The following is a 13,803-nucleotide window of genomic DNA, read 5'->3' as shown; positions in this document are numbered from 1 at the left end:
TCTTCCTAGACAGTTCTGGTGTGTACCCCCTCTTGGTCATTTGATCATTGGACATTTTACTTAATTTTCCGTGACTATATTATTTTTGCTTTAGAGAATAGTGAGAGAATTAACACCATTTGACACATTCTGTCTCACTTCATCCCCACAATAACCCTCAGGAGTCAACTCTCATTGCACAGGCTGACCTCGCTTGCAGAGGGGCTCCGGAAGTTTCCACATGTCATGGAGATTTAAAAAGGTGGAGCTGGCTGTGCACTTGTGGTGATGGGATTGAACCAGGTCTGTCCGGTCCACACACAGGCTGCTCTCCACAGTATGGATCTAAGGGCACAGCTCATGTTCCTCTTCTACCCTACCCCCTGACTGTCTCCATCTCTCCCTAACACCTTAACACAGCCATATAACTATTGCAGCTGTTCAGTTCTTTTGTTTTATGTTTTGTTTTTGCTTTAATTTTCTAAATGAGATTTGATTTGTACAAGAAATCCTGAGTTTAAAGAAGTTTAGTAAATTGAAACCAATCTCTGCAATAGATATATAAAATTATCCGATGATGTATAAGACAGCTTCTACTGTTACTATTATAGTAATTCATTCTTAAAATCAGTTATTGGCACTAACTTCACCTGAAATAGTCCTTTGCTAACCTCTTTAATTCTCCTTATTTGGTTGGGTGTATTAAAATTGACAGGACAATACCTACTTCAGGGACAGTTTTTCTAAAATAACACCAGGTTTTGCTACTAACACAAGTGGTAAATGGATAAATGGATGTTTGTGATTCCTAACACTCTGCCAAGGCCGTTTGGGCCTCTCATTGCTTCTCCATTTTATGAACACTTTTGTCCCCAAATATAATTATTCTCTACCTCTGACCAAATTATTCTACTTTAACATCATACAGAAACGTGATACGGGAAAGATAAGCTTTAAAGTTATATTTTAAAACATATTTTACTCCTTTGTAGCCCTCTCTGGTTAAAATAAGTGCCATTTTAAAAGTTTTAAGAAATTCCTTTATGACAAATGAAAGAGAGTGGGATTGTTCAAAGCTGTAGAACATGGGATTGTTTCTTTTTTATGTATTAAATTGAAAGTATCATTGCTGACTGCCGCAGTCAGGAGCATACAGGTCCTGGATAATAAAGGTTAAGTGGCAGAAATTCAAGATCTGCTTACAACTGACCTTTAGCTCTCGTGTTAGGATTTTTGACAGAAATTTAAAATAAGGTTATTGCGCAAAATAATTTGATTCTCCATTTTCAATTCCAGATTTGTGACTCAGTAATTAATATCTTCCTGCTAGACAGAGACTTCGGGACTTGTAGTACAGCAGCAGGCCATGCAGACAGTGAGAGCGGTGGCAGAACTGCCCTCTGTATAAGCCTCCCTCCCTCTGGGAGCCTGGTCAATACACCTGTGAAGCCTTGGAACACTCTTCCTGTTTTGCATTGATATTTATTGATAATCTTCTGTAAAGTTTGCATATCAATTGTCGCTCCTATTGCCTGAAAGTGCTGATGTTGTTTCATTCGCAGGACTGTGACCTTTTTAACAAGCATTTTCTAAGTGTGTTTTAATCATACGTTGGAATGTAATTATTCTTAGTGCTCTGTCTCCGTGCAGCAGTTTTTCTGAACTCTTCCTAATCAGACACGTCTTGGAGCCTCTGGGTGTGCTGTGTGGACACACTCCCTTTCCTATGTCCACCCTGTCCATCTTCACAGGTATTCTCTCCTTGCCTGGAGGCTTCATGCAGTGGGCCCTCAGCTGTCCTTCTTTCCCATTCTTAAAACGTGTCTGTGTAAGTGGGAATTTGTTTGTTCTTCTAAGGTTAAAAATTTCATTGTGACTCAATTCTTAGTTTTGTTTTTCTTTGTATATGTTTTTATTATTTTTTATTTTATTTTTTATTGGTTCTTTTTAGTTACACATGACAATAGAGTCCATTTTGATGAAATCATACATACGAAATATATCTTAGTCTAATTAGGGCGCCAGTCTTGTGGATGTACATGACGGTGGGATTTAATGTGGTGTATTCATATGTACGCATAGGAAAGCAATTCTTAATATGTCATTATTTCTGTAATGATTTTCTCTTTGATCTATGAGCAATTCAAAAGTATTCCTAACTTTCTAGATAATGAGGGTTAAGTCTGCCTATTTTTCATGGGTTGATATTTAAGTTTCTTCAACAAATGTGATAGTTATGACATATTTTGAAATGTCTTGAGACTCACTTTGTGGCTCAATGTGTATTCTGTTTTCTAAAATATCCCACATATGCTTACAAAAAATGTGTTTCATCTAATTTTCAAATGTAAGGTTCTATGTAGGACCACGAAGTAGACTTTTTCTAAGGTTTACGAGTAAATATTATATGGAAAAGTAAAGAAAGCATGGTTATAAATAGTATCTGAAAAGTAATATGAAGGCGACTAAAATACCAGATGTTAAAATCTGCTAAGATGTTGTGATAGTTCAAACAGTGTGGGTTCTTGGCCAAGAGAGAATGGAGCAGGAGGGAAAGTGGAGAAATAGGCTTTATGATAGGGCAAGTCCTCGTCACTAGGCCTTTCAGCAATTGCCCTGGGACAGCCGGGCACCAGCTCAGACCCTGCCTCATGGCACAGCAGGACAGCCACAAACTTGAGGGAGGCGCCAATGTAGAACCCTCAGTTAGCAAGATTCTTTCTAATTGTTTCTGTTCTTTATGCCTCAAAATTGGGGAGAAACTTTCTGATGATGACTCAAACTTCAGAACCCACAAATGATCAATATATGCAAGAGCATAAAAATCTGCATAACAAAAAAAATGTTAAACAAAAAAGATTAAGCTCACTAACATAGGAGGTCTCTTTTTTAAAAAAGCCAATGCTCAGTCGAGAAATAGCAAAGGATACGAAAATATAATGCACAGGAAAGGATGTACAAATGGTGTTCAACAGGTGGCTGTTCTCACAATAAGACAAACGCAGCTGAAACAACCCTGAAATGCCACTGTGACCTGTAATATTTCAGTAGCCACACTTCAATCCCTCTGCAAATGCTCTCTCTGCACAGACATTAGGAAAACAAGACTCATTTGTTGTTGAGGGGAAAATAATTTGGTCCCCTCTCTACAAAGCACCACTTGGGAATATCTGTCAAAACTGCAAGTCCTTCTCCCCTTTGATAAAGCAATTCCTCTTCCAGGAACTCGTTCTACATCATATTTATTGTTTCTTTTTACCATACCTTTTCTTTCAGCCTGTCTTGGTTACTACATGTTGAGTGTGTCCCTCATGGACAAATAAGACGGAAGTGCATTCCCCCCTTCTGACGCTCTGTCTTTCAACAGAGGTTTGATTCTCTCCACTCACTGTGATTGTTTATATATTTGGATTCATCCTATATATTTTCTTCCCTCCATACTTTCTCCTGTAGTCAGGGCTGGCTTAACCAGCCTTCTGTTGGATTTCTAGATCTTTTTTTCATTCCCTGTGTTCTACTCTATTCTGTTGGAAGTTAAGTACTTTTCAACACTTATCCTTATATTTTAATATGCTTGATTATTTAATTGTCTAGACTCTATCCTCATCCCTTCTCCCTCTCTTCTTGGCTCCTGTTCCTTTCTAGTATCATGACTCCACTTCGTCAACCTACCGTATTAATGATTCTATTTTATCTTTATAGTCAATGCTTATTTATTCTCATCAATCACTCAACAGTTTGTTTAGTATTATCTCTTGCATTTTACTTTTTTCTTCTGTATTTAACTTAAATTTTTTTTAATAATTTTTATCCTGTAAGACAGATGATGATCCATAGGTTAGAAAAATATCCCTCCATGTTGGTGAAGTACATTTAATCTGTCTTTATTTCTGAATGATGTCACCATTGAGTTACATAGTAGATGAATAGTTTTTGTTCTTATAACATGTTAAAGTACATTGACCCTGTCTCTTGTTCTCTATTTCTATATTTCTCACATTCATGAGAAATATAGCTCTAATTTTGATCATTTATATGTAATCAGTCTTTTGTTTCTAGTTGTTTTAAAATCTTTTCCTTGACTTTGGAGTTTTATAGTTTTTCTGAAAAGTATTTGGATAAACATCTTCGAATCTGAAGACTCACGTCTTTCTTCAGTCTTGAATGATTATCAACCATGATTTCTTCAGACACTGCCCTGCTCCACTCTCTTCCCTCTTCTCTGGAACTCTGGGTCCTGTGGCAGTGTCTCCTCTGGTGGGACTTTGCCATCTTTCCCACTGAGTTACTTCCTTTTGCTATCATTGGGCTATCCTGAGATTGGGACCCAGTTGCCTAATTGGCCAATCTAATATTCAAACTAGCTATTGAATTTTTAAGTTAGTGGTAATATAATTTTTCTTGGAAGATTTATTTTTTAAGTAGTTTTTTGTTTTGGGCATTTAATTTCTTTGCAGATTTGATTCTATTATTTCCAGCTGATATTTTCAGGGCCAGAGCTCCTTCCCACATTCATTGGACTGAGACTTCCTTATGGTAAATTTGTTCTTATGAGCTGGTCTATAGAAGGGGTTGCATTTTCTGTGTGGTGGTCTCAGGTACCCAGATTATGCAAGGGCTCACATTTTTGCATTTGCTTTTATTTGAACACCTGAATGTTCTTTTCTATCATCTGAGACTTAATTTCTTGGCTTTAGATTTTTTTTTTTTGGATTTCTGTTTCTCAAAAGAGGTTTTTCCCATGGAGTTTTGTCAAACAGTAAGTCTTCTTTATGGTTTCACAAACTAGTAGCTCTCTGTTCCCTTCTTCACAGATGAGACACCCCTTCAAATGCCCTGGTTGTATGCAGAAGTCCTAGTTTAATTCCCTTCTCTTAACAAAGGTTCATTCTGAACTCTGGAGTCACTCACTCAGTCTTGCACTCATGATCCAGTCTGGGTCTGATGGCCCCTGAGGTCACCTGGAATTACCTTGACTTCCCCAGTCGCTCACCTATGAGACTGGATTTCACCCCTATCTCTGAGCTAAACTTTGCATTGAGCACTTTGGGATTTTTTTTTTTTTAAGACTATGTAGCAGTTTATAGATCCATGTCAGTCTTGGCTACTATCTTGACTGAAGTCTTCTTCTTTTCTACACTAAAGAGCATTTTTCATATTAAAAATGTTTTGGTCTGGGGATATAGCTCAGTTGGTGGAGTGCTTGCATTTCATACACAAGGCCCTGGGTTCAATTCCCAGCACCACATACACACAAACACACACACACACACACACACACACAAATGTTTTACTTTCCACATTACAAATCTCATGTACTATTACATGATTTTAGTTATAAAATAGTTGTGCAATTAAAAAATAGAAAATGACTTAATTATTTTCAATTATTCATCATAACTGCATCCACATATATTTTAAAAAATAGTAATACGCCAATGTGTGAAAAATGCTTTATATACCATCTGCAAACATTGCTTACTACTTTACATTGGTAAGGGCTTTGTAGCCGCCTCAAGGGTTGAAATGTAAAGCTCTAAACTATTTATAAATGTAACATTAATTCCAAATGAATCCAAAATATATTAATTATACTTTTTCCAGATTAATTTGTAATACTAAACAGGATCCTCAGGAATTGTTATAAGAGTCATAACAGTCGATATTTTCAGTGATATTTCATTTGCTCACTGATGCAGGATATGCAAGATGTAAGAATAAGCCTCTGATTTGAATTTTGTAAATGGAAGTCATTAACCTTATTGTGTTTCTGACCTTTGAGTGCAGCACCACTACCTTTCACATTTGTTATGGGGATAAAATGCTATATTTGACACACCAGGTCAAGTTAGAATTTTATTGCTTTTGACCAAAGGTCACTGAAAGATTTAGAGATCCACTTGTAGGTACTGCGATCTTTAAAAAGTTATAAAACATCAATTTTAAAAAGACTCTGTGCATAAAAATACTCCATGTTTCTGGAGTTGCTATCAAAGTAGTCATTAATCAGTGTATCTCCATGTAATTTTAATAACCTCTAAAACAGCACCTGTTCTGTGCTCCACTTCAGAGAGTTTTCTTTTAGTTCTGGATTTCTTTTAGTTCTGGATTTAGTTCTGGAAACTTTAAAGAAGGTCCTCAAATTTGAAAACTACTTTTATGGTAATATTTAGTAAATATAAAGCATATTATACCTTAAGAGCAAAAAGATTATGAAACTGAAAGAAAGTCTACTTCTAAATAAACCTTAAATATGGCTTTCTGTAAATCTAAATGAAGCCGAGGCCAGCAGTTAGAAGCACTCTAAGTGACAGGAGTCATGGCACAACAAACACAGAGGTCAATATTGAGGGGACGCCCTCATTTATCTCTTCTTCAAGTTTTGGTTTAATCGTAAAGCATTCTTAACATCCAGATTTTTAAAATGAAGTCCTCTTATAATTATGATCAATATGGACATATTGTAATATGCCTGCACATGATGACACTATGAAAAACAGAAACTATTCTTCTATGATTTGAAAAGTAAACAGAAAAGCCCATTGAGCCCTACATGATTTCCAGTGAAATGAGGGTAAATACCAGCATCAAGGGCCCCATCCTGAGTGCCTATTAAAGTACTCATAAAACTCCTGAAATGTGAATAATCACAAAAAGCACTGTGAGGAACACACGGTGCTGTCGAATATGTAAATTGAGGCATTTGCATTCCCCTTCCTGCTGCAGGGTCAGTGGGAAGCACCAGGCCCCCTGAGCAGCCAGCCCACCCGGCTTCCATCCCCTGAGCGGCAGTCCTCAGCTGAGCAAGCCTCTCAAGGAGGTCAACACACAGGGCAGATTCAAAAGGCCACAATTAAAATTCAACACCTATCACGTGCCAAACACCCTTCTAGGTGGTGACAAGCTCCCTGAACAACAGAACTTAAGAAACTGAATGAATAAGTGATTAGGGCTAAAAGAAAATCAAGCAGGGAGAGAGGTGTTGGTAGGAAGGCCTTGCAGAACTGAGGTCTAGACGGCAGGACCTGGCCGTGACAGAGAGGCCTGGCAGAGAGAGAATGGTGTGCAAGAGACTCATTGTGCCCCCTGCCCAACACACAATTCACAGTGGGAAGCACTCACACCCTGTGTACCTCTTTGGACATAGGGCCATGCGGAGGTCACACAGGTTAAGTGCACTCAGAAGGACTGTGCCCTGGTAAGAAGTGGAGGGACACCAGAGCTGGCTGTGTGCACACACACAGGAAAAGCCCTGTGAGGACAGTACAAGGCGACTTCCACAAGCCAGGAAAAGAGGCCTCAACCTGATCTTGAACTTCCAGCCTCCGAACTGTGAGAGAATAAGTGTCTGTGTTGAAGCCACTCAGCCTACGGGGCTTTGTGACGGCTGCCTGAGCAGACTAAGACAGGTGCACAGGCCAGCCTGGGGGAGAGGCCCCTGTGTCTCTAGAGCACCACATTTAGGGGGATCCAGTGGACTGCAGACACCCAGAGCCCAGACGGGGAGGTCCTGGTGGGGCTCTGGTCAGGAGCAACAGCAGGCCAAGGACCCAAGACAGGAGGCAGAAATATAAACAAGGGCTAGCCACGAGGCTGCAGTAGCCACCCAGGTAAGGCAGGTGGGCTCAGACCAAGCGGGGACTGAGCAAAGTGGTGCACAAGCAGATGATTTAAGGATTTATCTGGAGTCCGACTGCTGCTGAGAATCAAGACAGCCACCGGCATTGGGGGTGACGTCAGCTGTGCTGTGCTGATGAGGACAGAAAAGGGACAAGGTCATGAGGCAGAGAGGTGGTCATTGGTGACCTCCATAACGCAACTTCAATGAGATGGTGGAGAAGTGGGAAGAGCGACTGAGAGTGAGGAGATATAGAAATGATTCTAGATAATTCTCTTGAAAAACTTTAGTGTGAAAGTAGACCAACAACTAGAAGGAAATTTTCAAAAAAAGAAAGAAAGAAAACTACAGAGAAAAGTAATAAATGTTATTAGCACACATACACAACTCCTGTGGTAAATGGAACCCAAGAGGGCTTGCCCAGGGCCGAGCCAAATTCATCAGCTGAAAATGGAATTATAATCATAAGAAGAGACCCTAGAAGATTCGCAAGCAGGAAGAAAGTTAGATACAAATCCACCCCATTGCAAGCTGAACAGTATCTATGGTGCTTAAATAAGTTTATGATTGCACTGGCCAGTTGTTATTCCATTCCTTCGGCAACACATCTGCAAGGACGGCAGAAATGCCAATGGCCAATGGCGAGGTCAGAGAAAGAACACACAGGAGAGGGGTTTTGTAGGGAAGAGTTGCTGAGGTGCAAGAGCCAGAAGGATTTAAAGACATAGGGGCTATTCTTCTTTCTCAGTCTCTTGCTCACTTAGTCTTTCATTCAATGTTTCTGTCTTTCAATAACCCTCTCTTTCTCTTTTCTCTTCCTTGCTTCAAAAATTCTTAGTTTTTTTTCCCCCAAAACGACTTAGAAAGTGAATCATATGGGTGCTCATGTTCAAAGGGAAGGGAACAAAGCAAATCCAGCTATAAGCTCCAGAGGAGACTCTCCAAATATGTCGGAGCAAAGCAGAAAGCTGAAGGGTAGAAAATAAGCATGTGCTAGGTGACCCTGTTGTGGCAACAGTGGCATCAGGTGAAGACAAGCTGTGTCCATGATGACAATGAGGAGGACAGAAGGACAAACGGAGCAATTCACTAGGAGGTTCCCATACTGCCGGTCCTTGATGTGCCCAACAACAAGCCTGAGGAGTGGTGCCCTGTCACAGAGCCAGCCTGTTGGGGTTCGAGTCCTCATGCCGACACTCATGAGCTGCAGACTTGAGCAAGCTGATAAGCTGCTCTGTGCCTCAGTTTCCACATGCCACAAATTGGGATACTAACAATACTAATTCAAATTGTCGATTAAATAAACTAGTGCTGTGTTTATACAGTGTCTGGAATCATGAATATTGGCATTACTGTTTGTTGCTTTTGTTGTAGTATAGTTGCCTCAAACCAAAAGAAGAAAGAAATAGAATTCCAAGGAAGAATTGGCACGTCAACCATCTTATTAGGAGATTTTTAACTTACCTATCTAATTAAGATTGATATGTTTAAAAATCTTTGAGAAAGCTATAACTGTGATAAAATATCTAAGAAGGCTGTCTTATCTTTAAAAATTCATCACAAAAATAATAATAAACTAAAGCAAATAAAGCAAAATCTATATAACAAAGCTGTAAAATAGAAAAGAAACAATAAGTGAAAACAACCACCAGACACATAAAATAAGATGACTCAAGTTAAACCAGGCCTAGATATAAATATAAATGACCTAAATTACTGTGTTAAAATATAGGGACTTAGATCAGATTATAGTAAAAATATTAATGGTTTGCTAATTATAAGAGAAACGTGTAAAAATGTGACAGTGAGCCAAAAGAGAACAGCAGCATACTTTAAAAATTTAACACAAGATTATAGTACAGATGACACTTATCATGAAGTCAGGTTACAAGATAAAATTATACAAAACAACAGGGTACCTCTAATAGCTGAATCATGTAGCAATAAGTTTTTCAAAATGTACAAAATAATGTGCTAAAATATTTTCATATGCAAAAAAACCTTGAAAAGATAAATATTAAGTAGATATCCCACAAACTTCTACTGAATAAAATGAATACTAAAAGTACACAAGAAATATAAAGAACAACTGATCCAAATGAGGATCTGAAGTTTGCTGCCTTGGCTGGCTGGGCTCCCTCTTCCTCTCCAGCCACTATGGCAAGGCGCAGTGTGAATGGGAAGTTCATGAGCAGGCTGCAGTCAGGGCCCCTGCCCCGGGAAACCACAGGCCATTTGATTCACCCAGACATGGTAAAGAGCAGTGCTGCAGAGGTTAGTTCCATTCCCTGACGCGAAGGTCTGGCAGGAGGTCTTAGAGGTGTCAGTGGGGGTGACAGCTGGAGGAGGGGGAAAGACAGACAGCTCTGCTCCCAGAAGAAGCAGCTTGGGGAGACCTGGGACATTTTGATTCTGAGGTGTCAGGGGTCCATTCAGGTTCAGCACACTCTGTCTTGTCCTTTTTTCTTGACGCCACTAACTTGTCATCCAGGCTCCGTGGATATTTGATTCCCTCTCGCTGGCCAGGTCCTAAAGATGCCATACGTCACAAGAGTACAGCAACGCACTTTCCCTGCTATCCCTGCTACAGCTCCCGGTGCTGATCTGTTTCAATTGTTTTCTGTGGTTGTTCTGTTTTATTCCTACATGTATCTCTCAACACAATACAATGGGCTTCTTGAATCATTTTTAAAAAGAAGCAAATAATCAACATGCTCCCAATGTCAGTAAGAGATTTGACTGCTAAGATTTCAAGATCAGCAAATAAGTTTGCGCTTACTAACAAACGAAGGCATGAGACATGCTCCAGGTGGCTGGGTGCCCTGGCCAGTCACACCCTTCCGAGAGCTCTGCAGAGTCTGTTCCTGCCCAGGTGGGGACCAAGCCTGGAGGCTGGCTGGGCTTGCCGACCCACTGCTGTTCTTACACGACCTCTCTTCTCTACTTCCAGGTGGAAATCGAGAAGCTGGATTACCATCATTACCTGCCTCTGTTTTTTGATGGGCTTTGTGAAATGACATTTCCCTATGAGTTTTTTGCTCGGCAAGGAATCCATGACATGCTGGAACATGGGGGAAACAAGATTCTACCTGTCATTCCACAGCTCATTATTCCGATAAAAAGTAAGTGAACAGGTGAGAAAGCATCGCTCAGTTTATATGGTGCCGCTTTTGACAACTTGCTAATTAAGCAATAAAACACAGCAAACAGAGGCGATCCCTGGTTTTTGTGAGAATTTTTATAAACTGATTTATGAAGCTAGAAAACCCAAAATTCTGAAAATAGATCCCATCATCAATGCTACACTATGGCTTAGACACATAAACAAACTAAATCGTGGGAGGTTTGCACTAATTTTAAAAAGAAGGTTTCATGGTAATGACAAAGTACTGACCCTACCCAGGTACTGACAAGTACACTCTGAGGTGAGGTGTCTTTGTATGTGTACACAGCAGTGCACACCCAGGTTCTTTTTAAATAGCGTCCCTAATTTGTATACCGCAACAATACAGGCTGAGTACCTTTTAGGTAGTAGATTTGTAAGTAATATTTATAATTTTAAGGAAAAAAAAGTCTGGAATGAGAAAAGATCAACGTTTTAGTAGGTGACATTTTAAAATTGGGCAGGTTGCCACAGTGACTCCAGGGACTGCCCACCGGCTTCATCTGTCTCTGGCTACCCACTCTGCCTGGAGACTTCTGACCCTCTGCAGCCCCTTCAAGGGTGTTTCTGAGATCATGTCCCTGGATAGCTTCCCTGGGTCTTCTCACCTCTGCCCTGGTATTAGGGTCACCATAGGTCACCCCCAGTGCCCACCTGTGAAGGCTCAGAGAGAAGGTGGTCTGTCCTCAGCTGCTGGGGTCAGGCCAGCTCCTCTGGTTGGGCCACCACCACACCAGATGATGCCCCAGACAGCCACTGCCCAGCCCTCTGCTGCTCACTAAAAGCAGGGGTCAGTCCCAACTGTTCTTGGATGCCACCTGCTGGACCCAGGCCCAGGCCCCATGGCTCCCTGCTTCCAGCCCAGTTCGCCTCATCTCCTTCCCTGGAGGACAGACAGTGCGCCTGGGAGCCCTGCGTTGGCTGTCGCAGGTGTGACAGTCCAGCGCAGGGTCATGGCCCGGAGTCTGGATTGTCGCAGTCACTGGTTTGAAGTACACTTCACAGGACTAGACTGTCAGCTCCCGTGCTGAATTTCACTGCCGACACTCAATCAGCTGAGAAACTTGTCCTCCAGTCTTTGTGGTCACCACAGAGATCCCAACTTACCAGGCCACATTGCCACCAAATACAGAGGTGAAACCAGACAAAAGTGTCACCAGGCGTGAAAACCAAAGGCCCTTAACAGGGGTCCCTGGTGCCTCAGCTGCTGAGGGGTGACCTGGGGAGGCCCTTGAAAGGGGACAGGACTGAGCCATGTGAAAGCATTCTCCAAGTGTGACTTACTCACCCAAATGGGTCATGCTTTCCAAACACATTACATTCTAGTTGAAATCCTACATTTCGAAAGGAGGATACCCACATTTCACTGATAAACACAAAAGGACCGGAACATTCTCTCCAGGAACTATCTATCTGTCCTTTCCCCTTGCATCCACCAGAATAGCAACGATATCATGTTAGGATTGCTGCCTTCTCAGGTGACCCCCGTGTCCCTGTGAAGATCCGAAGGGCAGAAAGAGAGTTACTAAGTCATATTTTTATTATGTTTTTTACAATTAAAATAGACAAAGAAATTAGAAAACCTCAAGCCAAGGTGAAGTGATTTTCAATTTTGTTTGCTCTGTATTTGAAGATACAAAAATGAGTTAAGAAAGAAGTGACGTGTTATGACAAAATAGATGGTACACTCTAGAGGTCACTTGCTGATGGGTGAAAACATTATTAGAACTCAAGAAACATGATTGTCAGGAAAATTAACTACCTAGGTGTCTAATAATTTAAAGTTCTAGCAGCCTTATAACTTATCATGGTGGCTGTCACTGCAAGGATGCCTCGATTCTTGTTATTGTGTACTGATCCTGAGTCTAACTTCCGCTCTCTCTTCTCAATCCATGTCCGTAAAGCCAAACTTTTCTCGGCAAGAAATGCTGGCTAACTGTGCAAGGTCATGCCAAGTCCCAACACACTGGGAAAACATTATGTGCTTAAACTAAATCTTTCAGATAGAATTCTGTAATAAGGCTAATTGATCTGTATATAATTGGCATAACATGTAATGGCTGTGTGTACCTTTTTTCTTGCTATTGGTATAAGTTTCCCTTTATCCAGAGGCAAAAATTGACCTCACCATCATCAGCTAGCATTTCTGATTACTTTCTATGAAGATTCCTCCCAGAATCTAATAGCCTTAAATGTAACTTAAAAAAATGAAGAGTAGCAAATTAAATAACCATTGAAATCAATTATAGAAAGAATACCAAGAGAAAAAAGAATAAAATATTAAGCTAAAAAATCATAATATAAAAATGTGTAAAATAACTACAAGGAATCAAAAACCAAATTGTGGTTGATTTCATGAAATTACTAATCAAATTGATACACATTTGCAAACTTAGCGATAAAAAATGAGAGAAAGCAAAAAAAAATAACCAATATCAGATGTTATAAAAGGGAACATTACACAAATTTTACAGACATTGAAAATATCATGATAGGATTATGTGAACCTATCAAAACCAACATCAGAAAAATAGAAAATAAGTTAAAATGCAAACATTGGCATAGTACATAAAGAAATTAAGTCAATAATTAAAATCTCCCACATAAATATAATGCAGGACTCACGTAGCTTCACTGGTTAAGTGCACCAATTCTGAAAAGAAAAATATAATTCAAGTCTTGTACAAACTTTCTCAGACAATAGTAGCAGAGAATACATACTCTGACTCATAAGGCCAGCACAACCTTAATACCAAAATTACTTTCTAATGTTATAGTCTAAGTGACATAGGGAGGAAGCGACAACATTCTGTGGGAGAGGGAAGGCAGGGTGGGGACAGGACTGGAGATGGAGCAGGGAGTGGGGAGGGGACATCAAAAGGCTCCAGAACAATTAGTAGGGGAGCTGGGCCTCTAGCCTCCCTCCCTCCCTAACCCTAACCTTAGATGGACAGCATCTAAGGTTCTTTTGTCTTCCAGCTTTGCTTGTCTCTTGGGCCCACTGGGCCCACTGGGGTCTCCTCCATGTGTAATTCTTAGAAGT

The 13,803-nt window shown here is 40.3% G+C and overlaps 1 protein-coding gene across 2 annotated transcripts in view; it reads left to right on the top strand.

Annotated features, from left to right (window-relative positions):
• Positions 1-13,803, top strand: part of Pacrg (parkin coregulated) — a 484,042-nt gene that overhangs the window by 271,150 nt on the left and 199,089 nt on the right. For both annotated transcript variants that reach the window (XM_071612865.1, XM_071612864.1), the window contains exon 3: positions 10,548-10,719. In XM_071612865.1, the coding sequence (XP_071468966.1) occupies positions 10,548-10,719 (172 nt within the window). The remainder of the gene's footprint in view (positions 1-10,547; positions 10,720-13,803) is intronic.

The sequence above is a fragment of the Marmota flaviventris genome, chromosome 6 (assembly GCF_047511675.1).
Source record: "Marmota flaviventris isolate mMarFla1 chromosome 6, mMarFla1.hap1, whole genome shotgun sequence".
NCBI classification, from domain to species: domain Eukaryota; kingdom Metazoa; phylum Chordata; class Mammalia; order Rodentia; family Sciuridae; genus Marmota; species Marmota flaviventris.
The sequence above is the reverse complement of the archived record's forward strand: the minus strand, read 5'-3'. Positions and strand labels throughout refer to the sequence as shown.